The sequence below is a fragment of the Lepidochelys kempii genome, chromosome 20 (genome assembly GCF_965140265.1).
Source record: "Lepidochelys kempii isolate rLepKem1 chromosome 20, rLepKem1.hap2, whole genome shotgun sequence".
Classification (NCBI taxonomy): Eukaryota; Metazoa; Chordata; order Testudines; family Cheloniidae; genus Lepidochelys; species Lepidochelys kempii.
In genome coordinates, this window is record NC_133275.1 from 18,686,482 (window position 1) to 18,705,271 (window position 18,790).

The 18,790-nt window shown below is 50.9% G+C and overlaps 1 protein-coding gene across 4 annotated transcripts in view; it reads right to left on the bottom strand.

The window, feature by feature from the left end:
* Positions 1 to 6,901: 6,901 nt before the first annotated feature.
* The window catches only part of ATP5MC2 (ATP synthase membrane subunit c locus 2), a 231,272-nt gene continuing 219,383 nt past the window's right edge, over positions 6,902 to 18,790 (bottom strand). Inside the window, exons 1-5 of one of the 4 annotated variants that reach the window (XM_073318447.1) lie at positions 18,487 to 18,581; positions 16,482 to 16,548; positions 11,295 to 11,372; positions 9,929 to 10,119; positions 6,902 to 7,176 (exon numbers count right to left, since the gene is read on the bottom strand). In XM_073318447.1, coding sequence (XP_073174548.1) covers positions 7,062 to 7,176; positions 9,929 to 10,119; positions 11,295 to 11,372; positions 16,482 to 16,520 — 423 coding nt within the window. In that variant the 5' untranslated portion in view covers positions 16,521 to 16,548; positions 18,487 to 18,581 and the 3' untranslated portion in view covers positions 6,902 to 7,061. Of the gene's footprint in view, positions 7,177 to 9,928; positions 10,120 to 11,294; positions 11,373 to 16,481; positions 16,550 to 17,956; positions 18,004 to 18,486; positions 18,582 to 18,790 lie in introns of those variants that run through there. The other 3 variants (XM_073318445.1, XM_073318448.1, XM_073318449.1) reach the window with 3 other exon arrangements.

The window sequence follows — 18,790 nt, forward strand, 5'->3', positions numbered from 1 at the left end:
TATAATATATAGTTATTTAATCTTTTTTTATTCTAATCTTTTTACATTATTGAAACAGAATGTTTAGATTCCGAATAGAAATGTTTTTGACTTTTCATTCTGATTTAGAAGGAAAACAAATTCTGAGATGTCAGAATTCCCTGAGGGATTCCCCCCCCCCCCCCCCCGCTCCATTCCCTAGGGGATGTTATGAAGTCTCTGGCACTTCTCCCTTTTGTCGGGGGCGGGGGGGGGGTCAACAGTATCATCCAGGTGAATTCTCACTGTGGACCCTTTCTTATCCACTGTGATGTCAGAGGCAGAGAAAACCTGGCTTGGCTTTCAGAGCCCAAGTGTTGTGAGAGGCATCAATGTTTCAGGAGAGACTGATAACAGAGCTGACAGGGAATAAACATGGAACCCCCATATGAGTTTATTTCTACAAGGCCTGTGAAGACAAAATGATCCCTCAAGCAAATGGGAGGTCTGCAAAGTGACAGAGCCCAAATGTCACTTCTCTGACCTGCACTGAGAGAAATTTAAATCCCACTTAGCAATACAAGAGTCAGGAAGGGGGAAAATGGATCCAGCATGGAGCCATGAAATTGACACAGATGATAGCCCTAACTAGACCAACATAAGCCCTACTCCTCTCCTGGAGTAGTACACTGACATAATTAGGTCAACGTAAGCTGCTTTACTTTGACCTAACTCTGTAGTGTAGACTGGGGTCCTCAACTTTTTTCTTTCTGAGGCCCCCACAACATGATATAAAAACTCCATGCCCCCCCATGCCATAATAACTGGTTTTCTGCATATAAAAGCCAGGGTCGGCCACAGGGGCCCCTGCGAAGCTAAGTTGGTCAGGCTTTGGCTTCAGCCCCAGGAGACAGGGCTCAGGGCCCTGGGCTTCAGCCCCATGCCTTGGGGCTTTGGCTTTCTGCCCTGGGCCCCAGCAAGTCTAACGCTGTCCCTGCTTGGAGGACTCCCTGAAACCTGCTGGCAGCCCCCCAGGGGGCCCTGAACCCCTGGATGAGAACCACTGGTATAGACCAGGGCTCAGACTTGGAAGACCTGCATTCAGTTCCCTGCTTTGCTGCAGCCTTATGATAAATCCACTCTATAGATTAGAGAGTCTAGGCCCTTGGACAAGTAACTTGGTCTCTCTGGGCCCCAGCTCCCTCATCTGTAAAATGGGAATAATAGCACTACCCTACCTCACAGGATATGTATGTGGGGGAAGTAGGGTATTGAAGAAGGTGAGGTGATTGGATACTATGGCAACGTTACCCCATTAGACAGACAGCACTTTAAAAGACCTCCCAACAAATTCTACATGTATTTTTGTTGTTAAAAAAAAATACTTTCTCAACACCAGTGATCACTTTCAAACTTGACTTATTCCTTAGGTCTCACCAAGATCTACAAAGTAAGCCATGGTGGAACAAAATTTAGTCAGGCCTTTTGAACTTTTGCAAGGACATTTCTGATCAGAACACAAGAGAAAGAGGATTTTCCTGCCTTGTTCTCTTTTTCACATGCAGAAAGAACTCCAAATGGCCGAACAAATCTTGCTCAAACTTAAAAAAATCCAACAATCACAGCTGGGCTGAGCCAAAGCCTGGAAAAATTTATCCCCAAAGGAATCTGGTTCCGAAAGTTATAAAGTAACCTGAGCAGGGAAGGGAATGATAATGGAAGTTTAATCTCAATTTGTATGTATTGACCCCACCTGCTGTAAGAGACTCCAGCTGTCAGCTTGTATTTTATCTGTGTGATACACCTCTCTCTAATCCATGGAGTATATTTATACCAAGCTGATGGCTCCCCTCCGGGGACTTACCAGCACTAATTGTCTCTTTTCCAGGCCTTGGCCCTTCTGGGCCCTGTTGATGAAAGAAGTACTTGCTCAGCCTTGACGTCCATGCAGCACAGATACAAACTACTTAGCATTTGCTAAGTCATTTAACACCTCTTGCCTGGGGTTTTATCAACCGCTGGGCTGGCTTGCTTCAGTATCGAGGGTGGGTTTCCAAAACACAGGCAAAGCTGTCATAAACACCCAGGCAGCCTGGTTCCCTAGCAACATCAACACCAGGCTTTCAGGACCAGCTGTGGGGTTTACAACAGCAGGAGGTACTCCCTGCGGCTCTAATTGCAGCCCGGGTGTGTGTAAGAGGTATCTTAGCTCAGTTTACTCCTGCTGTAGAAAGCTGTAGGGTAGGGATTGCATCCAGAGTGACCTAGACAAATTGGAGGATTGGGCCAAAAGAAATCTGATGAGGTTCAACAAGGATAAGCGCAGGGTCCTGCACTTAGGAAGGAAGAATCCCATGCACCATTACAAGCTGGGGACTGACTGGCTAAGCAGCAGTTCTGCAGAAAAGGATCTGGGGATTACAGTGGATGAGAAGCTGGATATGAGTCAGCAGTGTGCCCTTGGTGCCAAGAAGGCCAATGGCATATTGGGCTGTATTAGCAGGAGCATTGCCAGCAGATCAAGGGAAGTGGTTATTCCCCTCTATTTGGCACTGGTGAGGCCACATCTGGAGTATGTGTCCAGTTATGGTCCCCCCCACTACAGAAGGGATGTAGGCAAATTGGAGAGAGTCCAGCGGAGGGCAACGAAAATGATCAGGGGGCTGGGGCACATGACTTACAAGGAGAGGTTGAGGGAACTGGGGTTATTTACTCTGCAGAAGAGAAGAGTGAGGGGGGGATTTGATAGCAGCCTTCAACTACCTGAAGGGGGGTTCCAAAGAGGATGGAGCTCAACTGTTCTCAGTGGTGGCAGATGACAGAACAAGAAGCAATAGTCTCAAGTTGCAGTGAGGGAGGTCTAGGTTGGATATTAGGAAACTCTCTTTCACTAGGAGGCTGGTGAAGCACTGGAATAGGTTACCTAGGGAGGTGGTGGAATCTCCATCCATAGAGGTTTTTAAGGCCCAGCTTGACAAAGCCCTGGCTGAGATGATTGGTTGGTGTTGGTCCTGCTTTGAGCAGGAGATTAGACTAGATGACCTCCTGAGGTCTCTTCCAACCCTAATATCTATGATTCTGTGTTGAGGCAGGGATGAGTAGGGAGGATGGCCCAACAGAAAGGGTACTGCGCTAGGACTGAGGACACCTGGCTTCTGTTCCCTATGCCTGGTGTGATCTTGGGTAAATCACTTAATCTACCCTGTGCCTCAGTTCCCCATCTGTTTAATGGAGCTAATTCTTTACTACCTCACAGCATTGGTAGTGAGGAAAAACCCATTGATCAGATACCACAGCAGTGAGGGCTGTGTAAATACCTAGATAAAAATCAGGCAGGTAGATGTAAGACAAGTCAGTAGCAGGGAGGAGAAATGGGTTCAGAGTGCAGCAGGCATGATCAGTTCTAAAATCCTGACTTACATATGCCCCACGGCCTTTGAGAGGAATCACCTGTACTTGCCTGTGTGTCACAGGCCCTGCACTACTAACAGTGGTTCACAAGTGGTTCCTGGTCAAGGCCACCTCTGAGTTATTTGTATTACTATAGTGCCTTAGCACCCCCAATCCTGGACCACGACCCCTCTGTGCTAAGCAGTGTACAAACAGAATTGAAAGACAGACTGCCCCTTGCCTGCACTAGCTGCGAAGTTTCCAGTGGCTGTTGCATGTACCATGATGAGCCATGCCAAGTCAAGGTGGCCACAGCTTTGTTGCAATGGCCATTTCCCTTTGAGCTGCGGGTGCTCCAAGCAGAGTGAGGTCAAAGTGCAGCCGTCCTTCCCCTCCAACATCAGCACTGACCAGGTGCAAATTAACACAATACTGACACCTAAATAGCATGCCCAGAGCGGCCTTCAAAGCATCAGCCACTGGCAAAGACAAGACAGAGGGATGATGAAAGATGCCTGCTTAGCACAGCGGGGGCCTGGGTTCCCCATCCCCACTAGGTGCATCTGAGGCAGTAGGCGGCTTCTCAGCACCCAGCCAACGTGCCTCAAGCCTGTATTGGGGGTGCACTGGGGTGGGGGTCTATGTGAGGGGCAAACCGGCCCTGTGGTTCATTCAAGTCACACTGATCCCATCAGCGAGGAAGCCAGTGAGTAGGGCAGCTTGTGTGACAGAGGCATTCATGTACCGACTGAGACCACGTCCTGCACAGACTCATAGAGGGCACCAGCCTGCTGCCAGGGGGAAGGTTGAGACACAGGCCCACAAGGCAGGAGACCTGGCTTCTCCTCCCTTGGAGACCTCAGGGCACGTCTCTTCCACTCTTTGCCTCACTTTCCCCACTACAGTGCAAGTGTAGCACATTATCTGCCACAGGGAGAGGGGGAGATGCTTCCCAGGCAGGGTTCTAAGTACAAGGTGTCATTAGCAGCTAGCACAGGATTGGCACTGCATAGCTAATTCACTAAATTACTGACTCGGTTCTGGGGAGGTAGGCCCCTACCTTTGAGGGCTAGCAAATCCTCTTGCTTCCAACTTGTCTCCCTCCCACGCTGCTGGTTGAAGACTGACCAGCGCAGACTGCACAAGGCAGCCACGAAGGAATGTGCAGCTAGGCTGGTTCCAGCTGGAATTGTCTCAGCAGCTGCCAACCACCCTGGAAGTATTTGGACTGCTGAACTCAGAGCCTGGATTTGCCCAGCGAACACACCTTGGGAAGCTGCCCTTCCCATTTATAACCTAAACGAGCCTGGACAGGGGCTAAATGGGAGGCAAGACTCTCCCAGCTCCTCTGCTAGCTCCCCCGACTCATTTTCCTCCTACTAGCACAGCACTGGATTATCCCTGAGCAGATCCATAGCTCCAGCTGTATGATGGCAGGCAGCAGCCAGGCATAGCTCCCCACACAGGGCCCAGGAAAGACTAGTCTCACGGTCTTCTTTTGCTGTCTGACATCACCCCAGATACTCTCCTACCTACTTCACTGCAGCTCCCACAGTGGGAACAGCCTCCCATAGATACTCCTTCGCTGTGGATTTTTGGACCGATCTTGTCCTGTTTGCTGCTTTGTGTCACATCAAGACAAGCTCTTCAGAGACAGAAAGCTTGCTTATGTGTGTGTGTTTGGAAAGCATCAAGTTTGGGGCCAGGGTTCATCCCCAACTCTGCCTGATGCCCAGTCTTTGGCTATGACTGCACTACACAGCTTTTAGCGACACGCCTGTGTCACCACCGCTGTGCTGCTAAAAGTCACCCATCGTAGCCCTGTTTGTCAGCTCACCTGCTGACAAAAAACTTCTACCCCCAACGAGCAGCGTTTGACAGCGCTCCCCTGCCAACAACGTTCTGTTCACATTGAAAGAACAAGGAGTACTTGTGGCACCTTAGAGACGAACAAATTTATTTGAGCATAAGCTTTCGTGAGCTACAGCTCACTTCATCGGATGAAGCTTTAGCCCACAAAAGCTTATGCTCAAATAAATTTGTTCGTGTCTGAGGTGCCACAAGGACTCCTCGTTCTTTCTGCTGATACAGACTAACACGGCTACCACTCTGATATCTCTTCACACTGGCACTTGTTGTGGCAAAACTTTTGTCTTTTGGGGGGTGGGTTGGGGGGAAAAGGGTTAACACCACTGAAAGACAAAAGTTTTGTCATTCAATTGCCAGTGTAGACATAACCTTAAGCATTCCAGTGCCCCAGGGTGGACTATCACAGCACAGCCAATGAGTTATGCCAGTGCCCTCTGGCTAGGCATTTTGAATACACCCTCTCTACAGCTAACTTGATTCAAGCTTTGAGTGTCCCCAAGGCTATAGCCCTGGGCTTATGCTGTCAGACAGTCCCTGTGGCCATGCAGATGGATTCCATTTCAGTTCATAGCAGAGTGGCTGCTTCTTTGAAGCAGGTTAAGAGGCTGAGTTGCCTTTCCCCAACATTTAGGTGCTGCGAAGACCCCAGAGACAGAGGGAGCCTCATGACACAGAACATAGCCCAGGGAGTTCTGCACTGAACCCAGTAGCTTATGGTAGAACTGGAGCACCTGAGCTAGAGCACCTGCAATTCCTAGCATCCCTGCTTTGTATTCCATTCTTGCCAGGGGTGTTTTAGGCAAAGGCCTCTCTGCACCAGTTATGGAGACCCTTCCCTAGACCGAGGTATTTCACTAGGTTTCCACAGACTGGCACCTATTGGCATCAGGAGCATGCACAGATTCAGAGCAGCATCACCCTCGCCCCGCCATTCTCACTGTGGATCCTTTCTTATCCACTATGTCGTCAGAGGAAGAGAAAACCCAGCTTGGCTTTCAGAGCCCAAGTGTTGTGAGGGGCCAGAGTCTGGGAATGCCCTTCCTTCCCTAATGGGCACTTCTTAGCAAGAATAATGAACATCTTTGTTGATGCTGATTGTTCTGGACTGCGGGGTGGGGGGAGGTGCCTGGGACTGAAGGGATTGCTGTGTCCAAGTGCCATTACAAGGGAGTCAGCCTGAAGAAAGACTAGAGCTGGAATTTGGCCAGGACACAAGGATTAGACACCCCGATTCTAGTGGGAAAGTAGCCTGGGAACTTGACCATAGATGGTCAGAACCTCAGATGTTATTTCCTGAAGCTCACCAGCACCTCCCACCACTCTGAGAAGAGAGCACGTCCCCTATTGAGTCACCCATCCCAAGTCCTGCAGCACCTAAAAGCTCCCCCAGGGCCAAGGCCTCACCCTCCTTATCTTACCAAGGTCTACCCAGAGCACAGCCCTAGGCAGCATGGCTGCAGGTACAAGTATCAGCTAGCAGGTGGGTGCACATTAGGGTGACCAGATATCCCGATTTTATAGGGACAGTCTCGATTTTTGGATCTCTCTCTTTATATAGGCTCCTATTACCCCCCCACCCCCATCCCGATTTTTCACACTTGCTGTCTGGTCACCTTAGTGCACATACATAGAGGAAGTGGCCTAAGTGGTTCCCTGTATGCCAAGAACACACCAAGAAGCTACATTCTGTATTTCAATACAGTATTTATTCACCTTCCCTCAATCAGGGCTGGGCCAGACAGATTTGGTTAGGAGACAGGGATACCCCCACCTGCATTAGGACATTCACAACCGCTCACAATAGACCAGACACAGGAGGAACACACAGCAGGAAGCTGGCTCCATCACATGGCGAAGAGGATGAGGAAAGCCACCATCAGGCAGAAGAGCCCCATGGCCTCGGAGAGTGCAAAGCCCAGGATGGCGTAGGAGAACAGCTGCTGTTTCAGGGAAGGGTTTCTGTGAGGGGAGGAAGAAAGCACCAGTCAGTGAAGCATGTGGGAGCATAGTGAGCATCCCCCATGCTGCAGGGCTGGGCACAGCAGCCCAAGAGTCAGATACACCAATGTGCATGGAGGGAGAGCAGGATGTCTCTTGGCATCAGCCAGAGGGGGCTGCTCAACAGTAAGGTAAAGCATTGCCAGCTCCTAATGGCCCATGAGGTACTTTGCTCTTGATCAACCCCCTCTGGCTGATCCCCAGGGCAGTCTTTGAAGGGAGCCAAGCACAGCTCCTCCTGGCCAGAGGGAGAAATCACTACAATGCAGAGTCATGGGGAGAGAACAGTCTGGGAGCACTAAGGCTAGTGCAGTCCCAGCCTCTCCCACCAGGGGGCAGTGTAATGATGGCTGGCTACAGAGGAGCTCCCAGATGGTTGAATCCTAGATTCACTCTAGATGGGTCTTTACATTCAAGAGTCCCAAATTCATGTATTTGGCAGACATGTGATGGTCTGAAAGAAGCCTGACTTGCTGCCTACACCTGTCCCCTGCTCTCTCAGTGCTGGGCAACAGCACTGGGATTAGCACATAGTGCTGACAAAAATCCCAGTGTTATGGGTTTAGGGTGATGAGCTAGACAGTGATGAGCTGCCAAAATCTTAACAACCGGTTCCCTCCTCACCCCACGAGAGGGTCATGGCCCGCCCCCCGGGACCCCTGCCCTATCCACTCCCCTCCCCCCTGACTGCCCCGAAGACCAGACAGGAGAGTCTCGTGGGTCACCGTAGTGGGTGCCCACCCCGCCCCACCCCTAAGAGCCAGAAGGACCTGCCGGGGGGCAAAGTGGGGAGTCTCCATAGTGCTTACTTAGGGTGGCTCCCAGGAAGCATCCGGCAGGTCCCTCTGGCTCCTAGGGGCGGGGTAGCGTAGCTGGGCGGGGAGGGGGGAGAAGCAGCCGCTCCCCACACTGATCACATCAAAAGTGGCGCGTTAGCCACCGACTCTGCGGGTGCTCCAGGGCTGGAGCCCCCACAGGGAGAATTTGGTGGGTGTCCCACCGACAGCTCCCCCCGCCCCCCAGCTCACCTCACCTCCACTCCTCCTCCTCCCTGCTCTGCTTCTCGTCCCCCCACCCCCTACTTCCTGCAAATCAGCTGTTCGTGTGGGAAGCAGGGGTGGGGGGGCTGAGAAGCAAGCAGTGGCTTCACGCTCAGGCCCAGGGAATAAGAGGCAGAAGCGAGCTGGGGATGCAAGGAGGGCCGCCTGCGCTGCAGCAGGTAACCCGGGGGTGGGGCGCGCACAGGGGAACCGCTCCCCGCCCCAGGTCACCTCTGCCTCCCTGGGCCTGAGGGCGAAGCTGCTGCCTGCTTCTCAGCCCTCCCAGGCTTCCCACGTGAACAGCTGATTGCGGGAAGCTGGGGGATGCGGGGGTGGGAGGAACGTGGTGGTGCCTTCAGGGGAGGAGGTGAAGGTGGAACAGAGGGGAGCTGGGGCCAGGCAGGGAGCTGCCACCAAATTTTCCCCGTGGGTGCTCCAGCCCCGAGCACCCTTGGAGTCGGTGCCTAAGGCGCCACTTTTGGCCGGTTGTTAAATTTAGAAGCCCTTTTAGAACCGGTTGTCCCGCGCAACTGGTTCCAGCGAACCGGCTCCAGCTCACCACTGGTAACGATAAGAAACCAAAACCCACCCTGACCACTAGAGAGAGCTCCACAGCAGGAGGAAGTGGGAAAATCCCACTTTGTTTCAGAGCCACCAACAGGCTCCTTGGGACAGCCCGTGTTGCGGAGGAGAGGATGTGAACTCGGCACCAGGCTGACTGCTCTGGAGACTCCACAGTAGAGGCATAGCAGGGGACAGTGCCAGGGCAAGCTTTCCCAGTGTCCCCTACAGCATGCCCCACCCTGCCCAACAATGACCCCTCTTAGTGGAAGTTTGGCCTCCACAGCCCATTCAAAAGCATCCACTAGAGCTGGCCGGGAGGGGGCATTCCCACCCATAAAGGATGAAACTGAAACCCACCAGATTCATTTGACCCACAGATTTCAGGCTGGATCTGAATCTGTGCCCTAGACAGGAAGGGCTTGATACTCAGTAAGAGTCCTCAGCAGTCCTGCTCCTACCTCAAATCTCCTGCTTATACGAAGGAGTGGTCAGACCAATTTAGAAATGCTCCTCATGGACAGTTGATGGTCCCTTCCACTGACAGTGCCAAGAGCATTGGCCAAGATTGAGAGCAAAGGCCCAGGGGACTGTAACAGACTAGGCACTGTATCCAGGTTCAGTGGAATCAATCACTATTCCTTTTAAAGAGGGCTATCACATAAGGAGCTGCCATCTTAACAGGCTGAGGCTGCACAGAAGAGCTTAAAGAATCCAAGTCCCACACGGATGCACAGGAAGAGCAGGAGACTGGGTTCACTCTTATCAGCCTGTTACAACTGCTCTGATGGGTCTTGCTTTCACTTGCACACCCGCTCAGGGGCTCATACTGGGAAGTCCTAGCCAGATGTCAATCATTTTTTGTCACGGTCCAAATTTCTTGGTCAAGATATAACCAAGGACCAGACTCCAGAGAGAGAAAAAAAATAGATCAATAACTAATAAATAAATAAAAAGATTTCGGAGTCCATTTCAAAAGGATCTGGTTGTCCAGATTTGGCCCGTGGTCTGCTTGATACCCCATCCCAGGCCCTGCCTGCACCAGCTGTAAGCAAGCCAGGGGACATGGTTAGAGCAGGGGAAGAGCTAACTGATACAGGCTAATTCCTTACCTGGCATAGCCAATAATGAGGCTGCCAAATACGGTTCCAATGCCAGCACCAGAGCCGGCTACTCCAACTGTGGCAGCACCGGCACCGATGAACTTCGCCGCAGTGTCAATGTCCCGGGAGATGGAGCTGGTGTGGAACTCCCGGCGCAAGGCTTGGAGGAGGGCATTCTGGGGCACTGGGGTGGAGCCGAGCTAGGATAAGTTGAAGAGATGAGAGTGAAATTCAGCTGGAGATGGAGCTCCAGAAGTGTTTTTTGCCAGCTCTCTACCAGGGCATTGCCATGGAAACATCTGCACTGAGCAGACTAAGGACCACAAGAACCCAAGTTTCTCACATGGTTTGGAGAGCTGACTTCATGGGCCTCTAGAGGGGTGAGGTTGTGAGTTAGGCTAAAGAGAGGGGCATACTTAGTGCACTGAGCCACAGAACTGGGAGCCACTTAAGCTCCTTGTAACCTCAGGAAATTGCTTCACTTTGGTGCCTCAGTTTCCCCATATGGAGGGACAATTCTGATCTCCCTGGGGTTTTAGTAAGAGAAGGTCCTGTGACTTGCTAGGCCTGGAAATGAATACCTTAAAACTACTGGCGAGCTGGATTTCCAGCATTATAAAGCACTGGCCTAGAAGTATTCCTGAGATATTGGGTTTACAGCCATCTAGTGCTCCTGCTGCGTCTCCCCCCCCCGCCCCTTTCTATGGGATCCTTCAAGTGAAAGGCACTAAAGTATTTTAATTGTAATACATGATCCTTCTATGAAGTTCCACCTACCACTGAACTGCAGCCATGGCTGGGGTGGAATTTGGCAGCTGTTTAGCAGTGTAGAACACTTCTGGTCAGGAAGTGACTTCTCAGTTGAGCCCAGGTGAGCAATTTGTGGGCGCAGACTAATTACAAGTTGAGAGCTGGCCGGGACTCCAGGGCTAACCTCCTTGCATGTGCCAGAGGACTTGGGTCCCGTTCTCAGTATTCTGCCTAATACAGCTTGTAGCAGCACAGCGCACTCTAGCCCCATGCTGGGGGATTGGTTCAGAGTTGACTTGCAAGGAAGAGCACCTCCTACTGAATCACCAATCCCTTTCCAGAGGGAGAGCTTGCAGCACTGTTAACATGCTTTCTTCCGTTGCCCAGATTTGCCTTTTGCTTTATGATTCTTCCCTGAGCGATTAAGCCCAGAAGCCCGACAGAGCAAGCCAGCCCAGCTGAGTCTCCTCACCCAGCAGGGATTTCCACCCCCCAACTTTGCTCTAGTCAAAGAAGCTATGGAGTGGAATATTTGTTCTGCACGCCCCCTGCTGGACCCAATGGTTAAGTCAATTCAAGCTCCGACGATCCTCTCCATTTTCATGGTCCAAGCTCAGCGTTTTACCTCATCTGTCCTGGTCTCCGGCCTGCTCAGCAGGGAGGCAGAGACTGGTCTGCACAGCAGCCTCGAGCTGTTCCTCACCTGCAGACAGACAAAGTAATCATTCAGACGGAGCCGCTCTGCCCAGAGAGGCAATGCAATACAATCCCTACCAGATACCCAGCGCCAGCTTCCTGCAAACCTGTCAGCTGAGTTATGCGGAGACTGAGAGGTCACTGGAAAGGAACTGGAGCAATATTTCCCCCACCTTGCAGCTCTGCAGGGGGCCGCAGCATTTACACAGCGCCCAAAGTGTGCCAGGCTCTCCCCCAGTTGTTAGCTGGGGCTGGCCTAATGCAGAGTGACTGAATTATTTTCAGGGACACCAGAGCAGCTGTTGCTCCAAGAGTCGAGACAGGATGTCTTCTGCAGATCATCTGCATGAAGGTCCCTCCAGTGGCTGGGTGGACAGCCTGATCCTGGAAGGGGTGGAATCTTCAGAACTCAGGCCATGAATGCCCTGCAGCAGTTCTCTGGGTCAAATCTAACTCTGGCATAAGTGGAAGCAATTGCCATTGACTCCATAGCTGAATGTGGCACTCCATGTCTCTGCTGTGGGGTAGAGGAATGGTAGTACTTTCCCCGAGGGCAGCAGGAATCCCCACGCTTGGTAGCAGCACTGGCATCGCGTTGCCACTTCCTGTTTTAATACGTTCCAAACCAAACGTTCTCAAGCAGTGCTTAATTTGTAATGAAAGAGATGTCAGGGCTCATGCAATATTTTTTACTTTCATAATTGATGTGGCAAGCCCAGAGGTGCCAGGGCTATAGAACTGCTAAGTCTAGAGGTCCTGGGGCTCAGCCCTGGCACAAACTAAGCACTGTTCTCAAGCCTCTCTCTGTTCCCACAGCACAGTCCATGCTAAGACAACACAAAAGAAGAAGGTTACCCCAAATGTTGCCTCCTCATGGACCAGTATGGCCCAGGACAGTCCATCTTGGAAGGTAATCCTGATCAATCTTGCCCATGGAGCTGACTGAATTACTATGACAGCAAGTAACCATTACCTGGAAACCAGCCACAGTCAATGTGAATTTATGCCCTACTGGAACCCCAACACAAGACTAACACAGAAGGGAGGAGAGGGGAACTGAACCAGGAGACAGTCACTTACCTGGGGCAGACAAGCACCATCCAAGAACCAGCCCTCTCTTACCGAGGCCTTGTCTACACTACAGTTAAAAGTTGATCTAAGCTACACAACTTGAGTTACGTGAATAGCATAACTCAAGCTGACGTAGCTTAGATCTACTTACCGTGGGGACCACGGCACGTGATATCGAGGAGAGACGCCCTCCCGTTGACTCCCTTTACTCTTCTCGATCCGGTGGAGTACAGGAGTTGACGGGAGAACAATCTGCGGTTGATTTAGTGGGTCTTCACTAGATCTGCTAAACTGACCACCAATACATCGATCGTTGCGCAATCCCCCGGTAAGTGTAGACAAGCCATGAGACGCTACACAATTCGATGGAAAATGGAGAGTGCTTCCTGTTTACCAGGGGATCACCTTATTGCTGGCACTTGCCACCCCAGGCTAGCACAGAGTTAGCAGGAAGCACCTCCAGTTAATCAGTGATTCCCTCCTCACCTATGAGCTGATGAAACAGGAGGCTGGGGTGGCTGTATTTGTTGTAGCCATCTGGACCAAACTCAGATCAGAGGAGGGATTCACTTAGTGTCCGGCTACTGAAGCTGGCGTGAAGGATGTAGCCAAGCAGGGCCCATCTACAGTAGGACACTGTGGTAGGGGAGCAGATCTCCACAACATAGCTCTGCAGGTCAGTGTACACAAGCGTGTCTGAGATGTGCCCCAGCCTTGGGTGGAGCAGAGCTCGAGGCATGGTTAAGGATCCCTTGACACTGAAGCATGTTGTGGGAATAACCAAGTCCTGACATGCGGGCCCTGAGGGCAGGCAGACTGACACCAGGGCAGCATTACTGAGAGCCAGCAGCCAGTTACAAGTCTAATGGGTTGGCAGCCCCAACGTTGCAGCAGGCAGCTTAGCTCAGAAGGAAGTTTTATTACACCTCCAGAGACAGGAAATGCCACCCAGCTAATTAGTAGCTAATAGGAAAAGGTTACAATTATCTGGCCTGTCGAGGGCAAGTTACCACTAAACTATGGTGCCGAGGGATTCATTGGTAACTGGCTAAGAGCCCCAACCATTTTGCATAAGATGTAGACAGCAGCTACGGTCATCTTTGATACTTAAGTGTGGTCTGTGGCGACTACAGTTCCCAGCATCAGTAATACCCGCAGTCCTCACCTCCATAATGATAATGAGGCTGGCCATGCAGCATATTGGCCATGGTTTAGCTACCCTTACTTTAAGCAGATACAGACTGACGTGAAATCTACTTTTTTTCCCCCCCAATGTACTCCCCTAGAGGCAGAATGTCCGAGAACAAGACTGGGAGTCAGGGCTCCTGGGTTCTATTCCTAGCTTTGCCGCTCACTTCATGGGACACTACAGTGTTGAGGACTGACTGCCTGGACCCGTGCTTCTTACTGCAAAAAGACCCCTCCACCTCAAGATGACTTCACTTCGACTACTGATCAGCCTGTCCCTCCTTCTGGGGTTTTGTCTTTCCTCCTTTTAGACAGCAGGGGAAAAAACAAGGTGAAGTGCTAGTAACCTCTCCCTTGTCCACTGACAGAGCTAACCTGTATTGCACCGCTAGGGAACCTGACCTGGAAAAAGGTTCCCCAGAAGCAGACAGCTTCGGACTTTGAGGGAGCCACGCACATTCACCCCACCATAAACCGGGTGAATCAGAAGCAGACAACATCTGTGCTCAAGACAAATGGACTGCTACCCCTTTCGGCGACCTGAAGCTCCGGCTGCAGCTAAAAAACCCTTGATTTGGTGGTGTCCTCTCAGGGAAAAGATGGCCCCATTCTTTAAGCTGGGTTCTTGTGTTTTTAATCTGTTTAGTATTTGTTATCTTTCTTTTCTGGTGGTACGGGGAGTTGAGACTATAGAATCACACTGTTCTAACACATTTATACGTCTTGCCCATGAAATGAAATATCATATGCTAGCCCTACAAAACACTTCATGCTGGGTGTGCTCATTAATACCAGCAGATAGCCACAAAGGTCTTCCCATGGTTCCTATTCCCCTTAGTGCAATGAATATGACCTGGACCCCATCCTGGAAGGATTCTACAGGCAATTTAAATATTACCTGGGCTTATACCGGCATCTCTGAAAGCAGGTATCTAATAGTTTGGAAACGAGTTGGGTCAATGGTGCCTCTTAAGAGAAGGGAAAATAGCTTTGGGTAATAGTGAGTACACAGCCTACTTTAACGGCACTCATTTCGAGAGTAAAAGAGGTCCTAATCTCTCTTTCCCCCAGATGGGGCAACCTCTTGCACCTCCGCGTGGTATAGATTTGTGGGTAACAAGTGCAGTCTGCATGGGGAAGAACATTTTTTGTATAAAGTTGATTGACCATTACATTATAAATTGCACGCTTGGGTATAACCTGCCAACTCATACTATGTGTTTATGTTCCTCTAATGCCTCCGTGGCTAAATTCTCCCTCCCATCTTGGACCGGATGGTACAAACGTATTAATAATACCTGGTCCAAAGTCACTCCTACCCTTTTTGGAGTATACTGGGTGTGTGGTAACAAGGCATACCTAGCCCTCCCTCCTTCATGGAGTGGATCCTGCTACTTGGCTTGATTAGAACCACCTGTAGTATACCGCACACGTCTCCCTAAAGGGAAAAATCAAGAATGTGAGAGGGGCTGAGGAAGATGCAAATGACTCTCGCCCCCTTACTTGGCATGCCCTAAATGATTGGATGGGTGCTTGTGCAGGATTTGTCTTTGCCTGTGGAGGTGCCACCAGGTGTATTGGGGAAGGAGTCATGAGATTTCAGGGAGTGTTGGAGATAATGGCAAATACTACTGCCGATGCCTTGGTAGATTTGGCAACCGAACAAAAAAAACTAAGGCAGACGGTTCTCCAAAACCACTTGGCATTAGATATTTTACTGGCCTCTCAGGGAGGAACACGTGCGTTAATTGGGCAAGAATGCTGTGTATATGTTCCGGACGTTTATAACGCCACCTGGGAAAGAGCAAACCACCTTATGCAAGTCGCAAAAGACCATGGAGGAGAGCGAGTTAACTCATGGTGAAGCAATTTGTTCAACTGGGTTCCAGATATAGGTGGCTGGTTACATAACGTGCTTTGCGGTGCCGTTGTAATTGTTTGTGGCCTAATAATTTTGTATGTTATGTTAAGATGTGGCTGTTGGATGGGTATCAAGCTGTGCCCTACCAACCAGTGAATATTTTTAAGTCACTCCACACAGAGACCAGTATGTCCCAAGAGTTCCCCTATGGCACTCTAGGGACAAAGGGGGGACTGTTAGGTGAGAAAAATTAAATATGAAGCAGTTATGCCAACCGAACCAAAGTCAGGCCAATAAAGGTTGCTGGGAAAGTCCCTGAACAAGATAAATAGAATAAAATAATACTTGTTTAAGTTGTAGGGAGTAAGAAAAAAAGGGGAGACCTGCATTCCTGCATTTTTGTACCAAATGTGCTGGGAACAGTCCTTGAGATACAGAGGCACTGTTTTCCATTCCCTGCTCTTGTGTTATAGGTCTGTTTTAACTCCTCGTCTCCTGGTTGACACCCATACCAATAAGAAAGTTAGTGAAGCACTACGATTTGCTAAAAGTTATCTACAATAAGAGGGGTAGATGTGCATGCATATAGAGAAAGAGGATTTTAACTAATATGGGGGGGTAGGCTGCTTTATGAATAAATTTGTGACGCGACGGAACGGTCTATAAAAACCCTATGAGTTTTACTTAGAGGCCGGCTGGTTCTCTTTGGAGACGGGCTGCTCTCTATTGTTGTGTGCACTCTTCAGTAAAGAGCTTTGTGTTCGGACGTTGCTGGTGTTGCCTGTATCTCTCCAGTCAGAGAACGAACCGTGCCGTCTGGGGTTCGTGTCCTCGACAACAGGCACCTGGGTCTCAGTTTCCTCGTCTAGACAATGGAGATACCTATGTGGCAGGGGGTTAAGTGCTGTGACGATTAGCTAATATGTTGAAAACAAAGTGTTACAGAAATGCCTAGTATTAGAATGGATAAAAACAATGGGATTTTCCACTACTCACTAGGGCAGGAGCAGAGACGAATTTTGCACAGGCATACATGTTCGGGGACAGCAGGAGGGTCACAAAACTGGAAGAGAAACCAAACCACCACCACATTAAGAATCCACATCACCCTGCAATTTATATCATTCACTGCAATAGAAACATGCTGCAAAGGGGAGTGGGGGACTCCCAGTGAACGTGCCAAAAGTTCAAAATAATATTACCAAGGTGATAATATTGACCACGACAGGTAACTGGGATCATCATAAGAGGTGACAACAGGTGGGAGAAGGGGGCATGACCATTAACTGCACAATATCAAACGCACCAGAAAAGTGCAATGCTAATCCCATGGGAACCCACAAGGGGCTGAACAGTGCAGGCCAGTGACGAAGACCCTGGAATGGAAGCAGAGCACAAAATCTTTAAGTATTTAGAATGTAAGATCCTTTGGACAGGGATCAGCTGTTTGTACAGTGCCTAGCACCATGGTGTCCTGGTCCATGACTGAGGCTGTTAAGAGCTACCACAAAATAAATAAGATAGGCAGCTCAGCTACCAGAGACCAATACCCACAGCTTGGCTGAGCTTTAAAGCACTGGCACCATACTAGAATGGAAAGACTCACAAATACGATGGGAAAAACCCATCAGGATCCTGTGTGATCTGGGACTCAGGACATCTGGGTTCTACTTCCCACTCCTGCTCACTCAATCATACGGAAATCACTCTGTCTCAGTTTTCCCATATGGGGATATAATTTACCTACTCTGTGTAGAGTGTAAAACTCAAGTCATTTGCTTTTGTAAAGAGCTTTGAAGTTTCTCAGGAGACAACAAAGCATCTTCATGTCCCATCCCCTAATCCAGAACCATCCTCGGGTTCTGGGACTCCTTCCAAGCCCCCAGTAGCAGAGCCCCCTTCATCCAGGACTTGTGTGGCTGAGTCAAACAATTCCCCAGGAGCACTTGCATTAAGTTTCCCTCAGGCTTCTAACACTCACGATCAAATAAGTTAGAGATGGGAATGGCCCATTAACTCCTGCACAAGTGGTCAGTGACTCTCAGATCCCCGAAGTCATTTTCAATGTACATGAATACTCTGCGTGTCCCAAGCACTTTTCATCCAAGGATCCTCAAGCTCGTGATAAGCATTAAGGAGAAACAGAGTGGTCTAGTGGGTAGTGCACTAGACTAGGAACCCAGAGACCTGAGTTCTACTCCCAGTTCTGCTACCGATCTGATAGGCAACTCTGGGCAAGCCACTGTCCCTCTCATACTGTGTGTTTAGACTGTAAGCTTTTCAGGGCAGGGGCTGTCTCTTCAGCACCCAGGACAATTGGGGCCTCTATTGTAATAAAAATGGCCTTGTGGACCCCTTGCAATAAAGATCAGTACCACCTCCAGTCTACAGATCGAGACCAGACCCCACCAACGGATAAGGGTGTGGGGGGCTGAATAATTAAAGCAAACTGGCAGGGGTTTGTCATTTACTTCTCAGCAGTGGCTTCCCCTCTTGGGCACATCCAGCAGGAGGCAGGGGAGAACAGGAGCCCTGGCCAAACCCTGGGGGAGAAGAGCCCAGAGGATCCCAAACCTAGCCCAACATATAGCCACCTAGTACCCCTCCTCCAGGCCAGGCAGCTACCTCCCTCCCCCACAGCCCAACCCCAGTCAAACAGGGATCCCAACTCCAGCTCCCCCCCACCCCAAGCCTTCTCCACTCTTCACCCCAGCCCCTCCCCTTCCCCCCAGTCCCTTCCCCCACACCCCTACCTTCTCCCTCCCCGCCACTTTCAACCCCAGCCCCTCCCCTTCCCCCACACCTCCAGCCTTCCCCGGCCACTTTCACCCCCAGCCCCTCCCCCCACACCCGTAGCCTTCCCCCCCCTTCGCCCCCCAGCCCCTCCCCCCACACCCGTAGCCTTCTCCCCCTACGCCGTCACCCCCAGCCCCTCCACTCTCCCAGCACCAGGCCGCCCCGCCCGGCCAGGCCGCCCCGCCCGGGCCCGGGTCCTCCTTACCCGGTGCTCGAGAAGGAAGGGCAAAGAGAGAAGGGTCTCTGCGCATGCGCGGGACCACAACGCGGCCCAGAAAGTGACGTCCGCGGCAGGCGGGAACTCGGCGGCGAACGAGGGGTATTAGAGGGAGCGGGGAGCGCCCAGAGCGTCCGCCCGGCAGGAAGGTCCCAGGAACAGCTCGCGCTGTGTGCCACAGCGCCACCTGCTGACCGGGAGGCGGTACTACTGGAGGGCGCCGCGCCAGCAGCAGGCCATGGAGCGGTACTACAGAGGGGTCGGCGCAGCGTCACCTGTTGGCCGAGGCTCA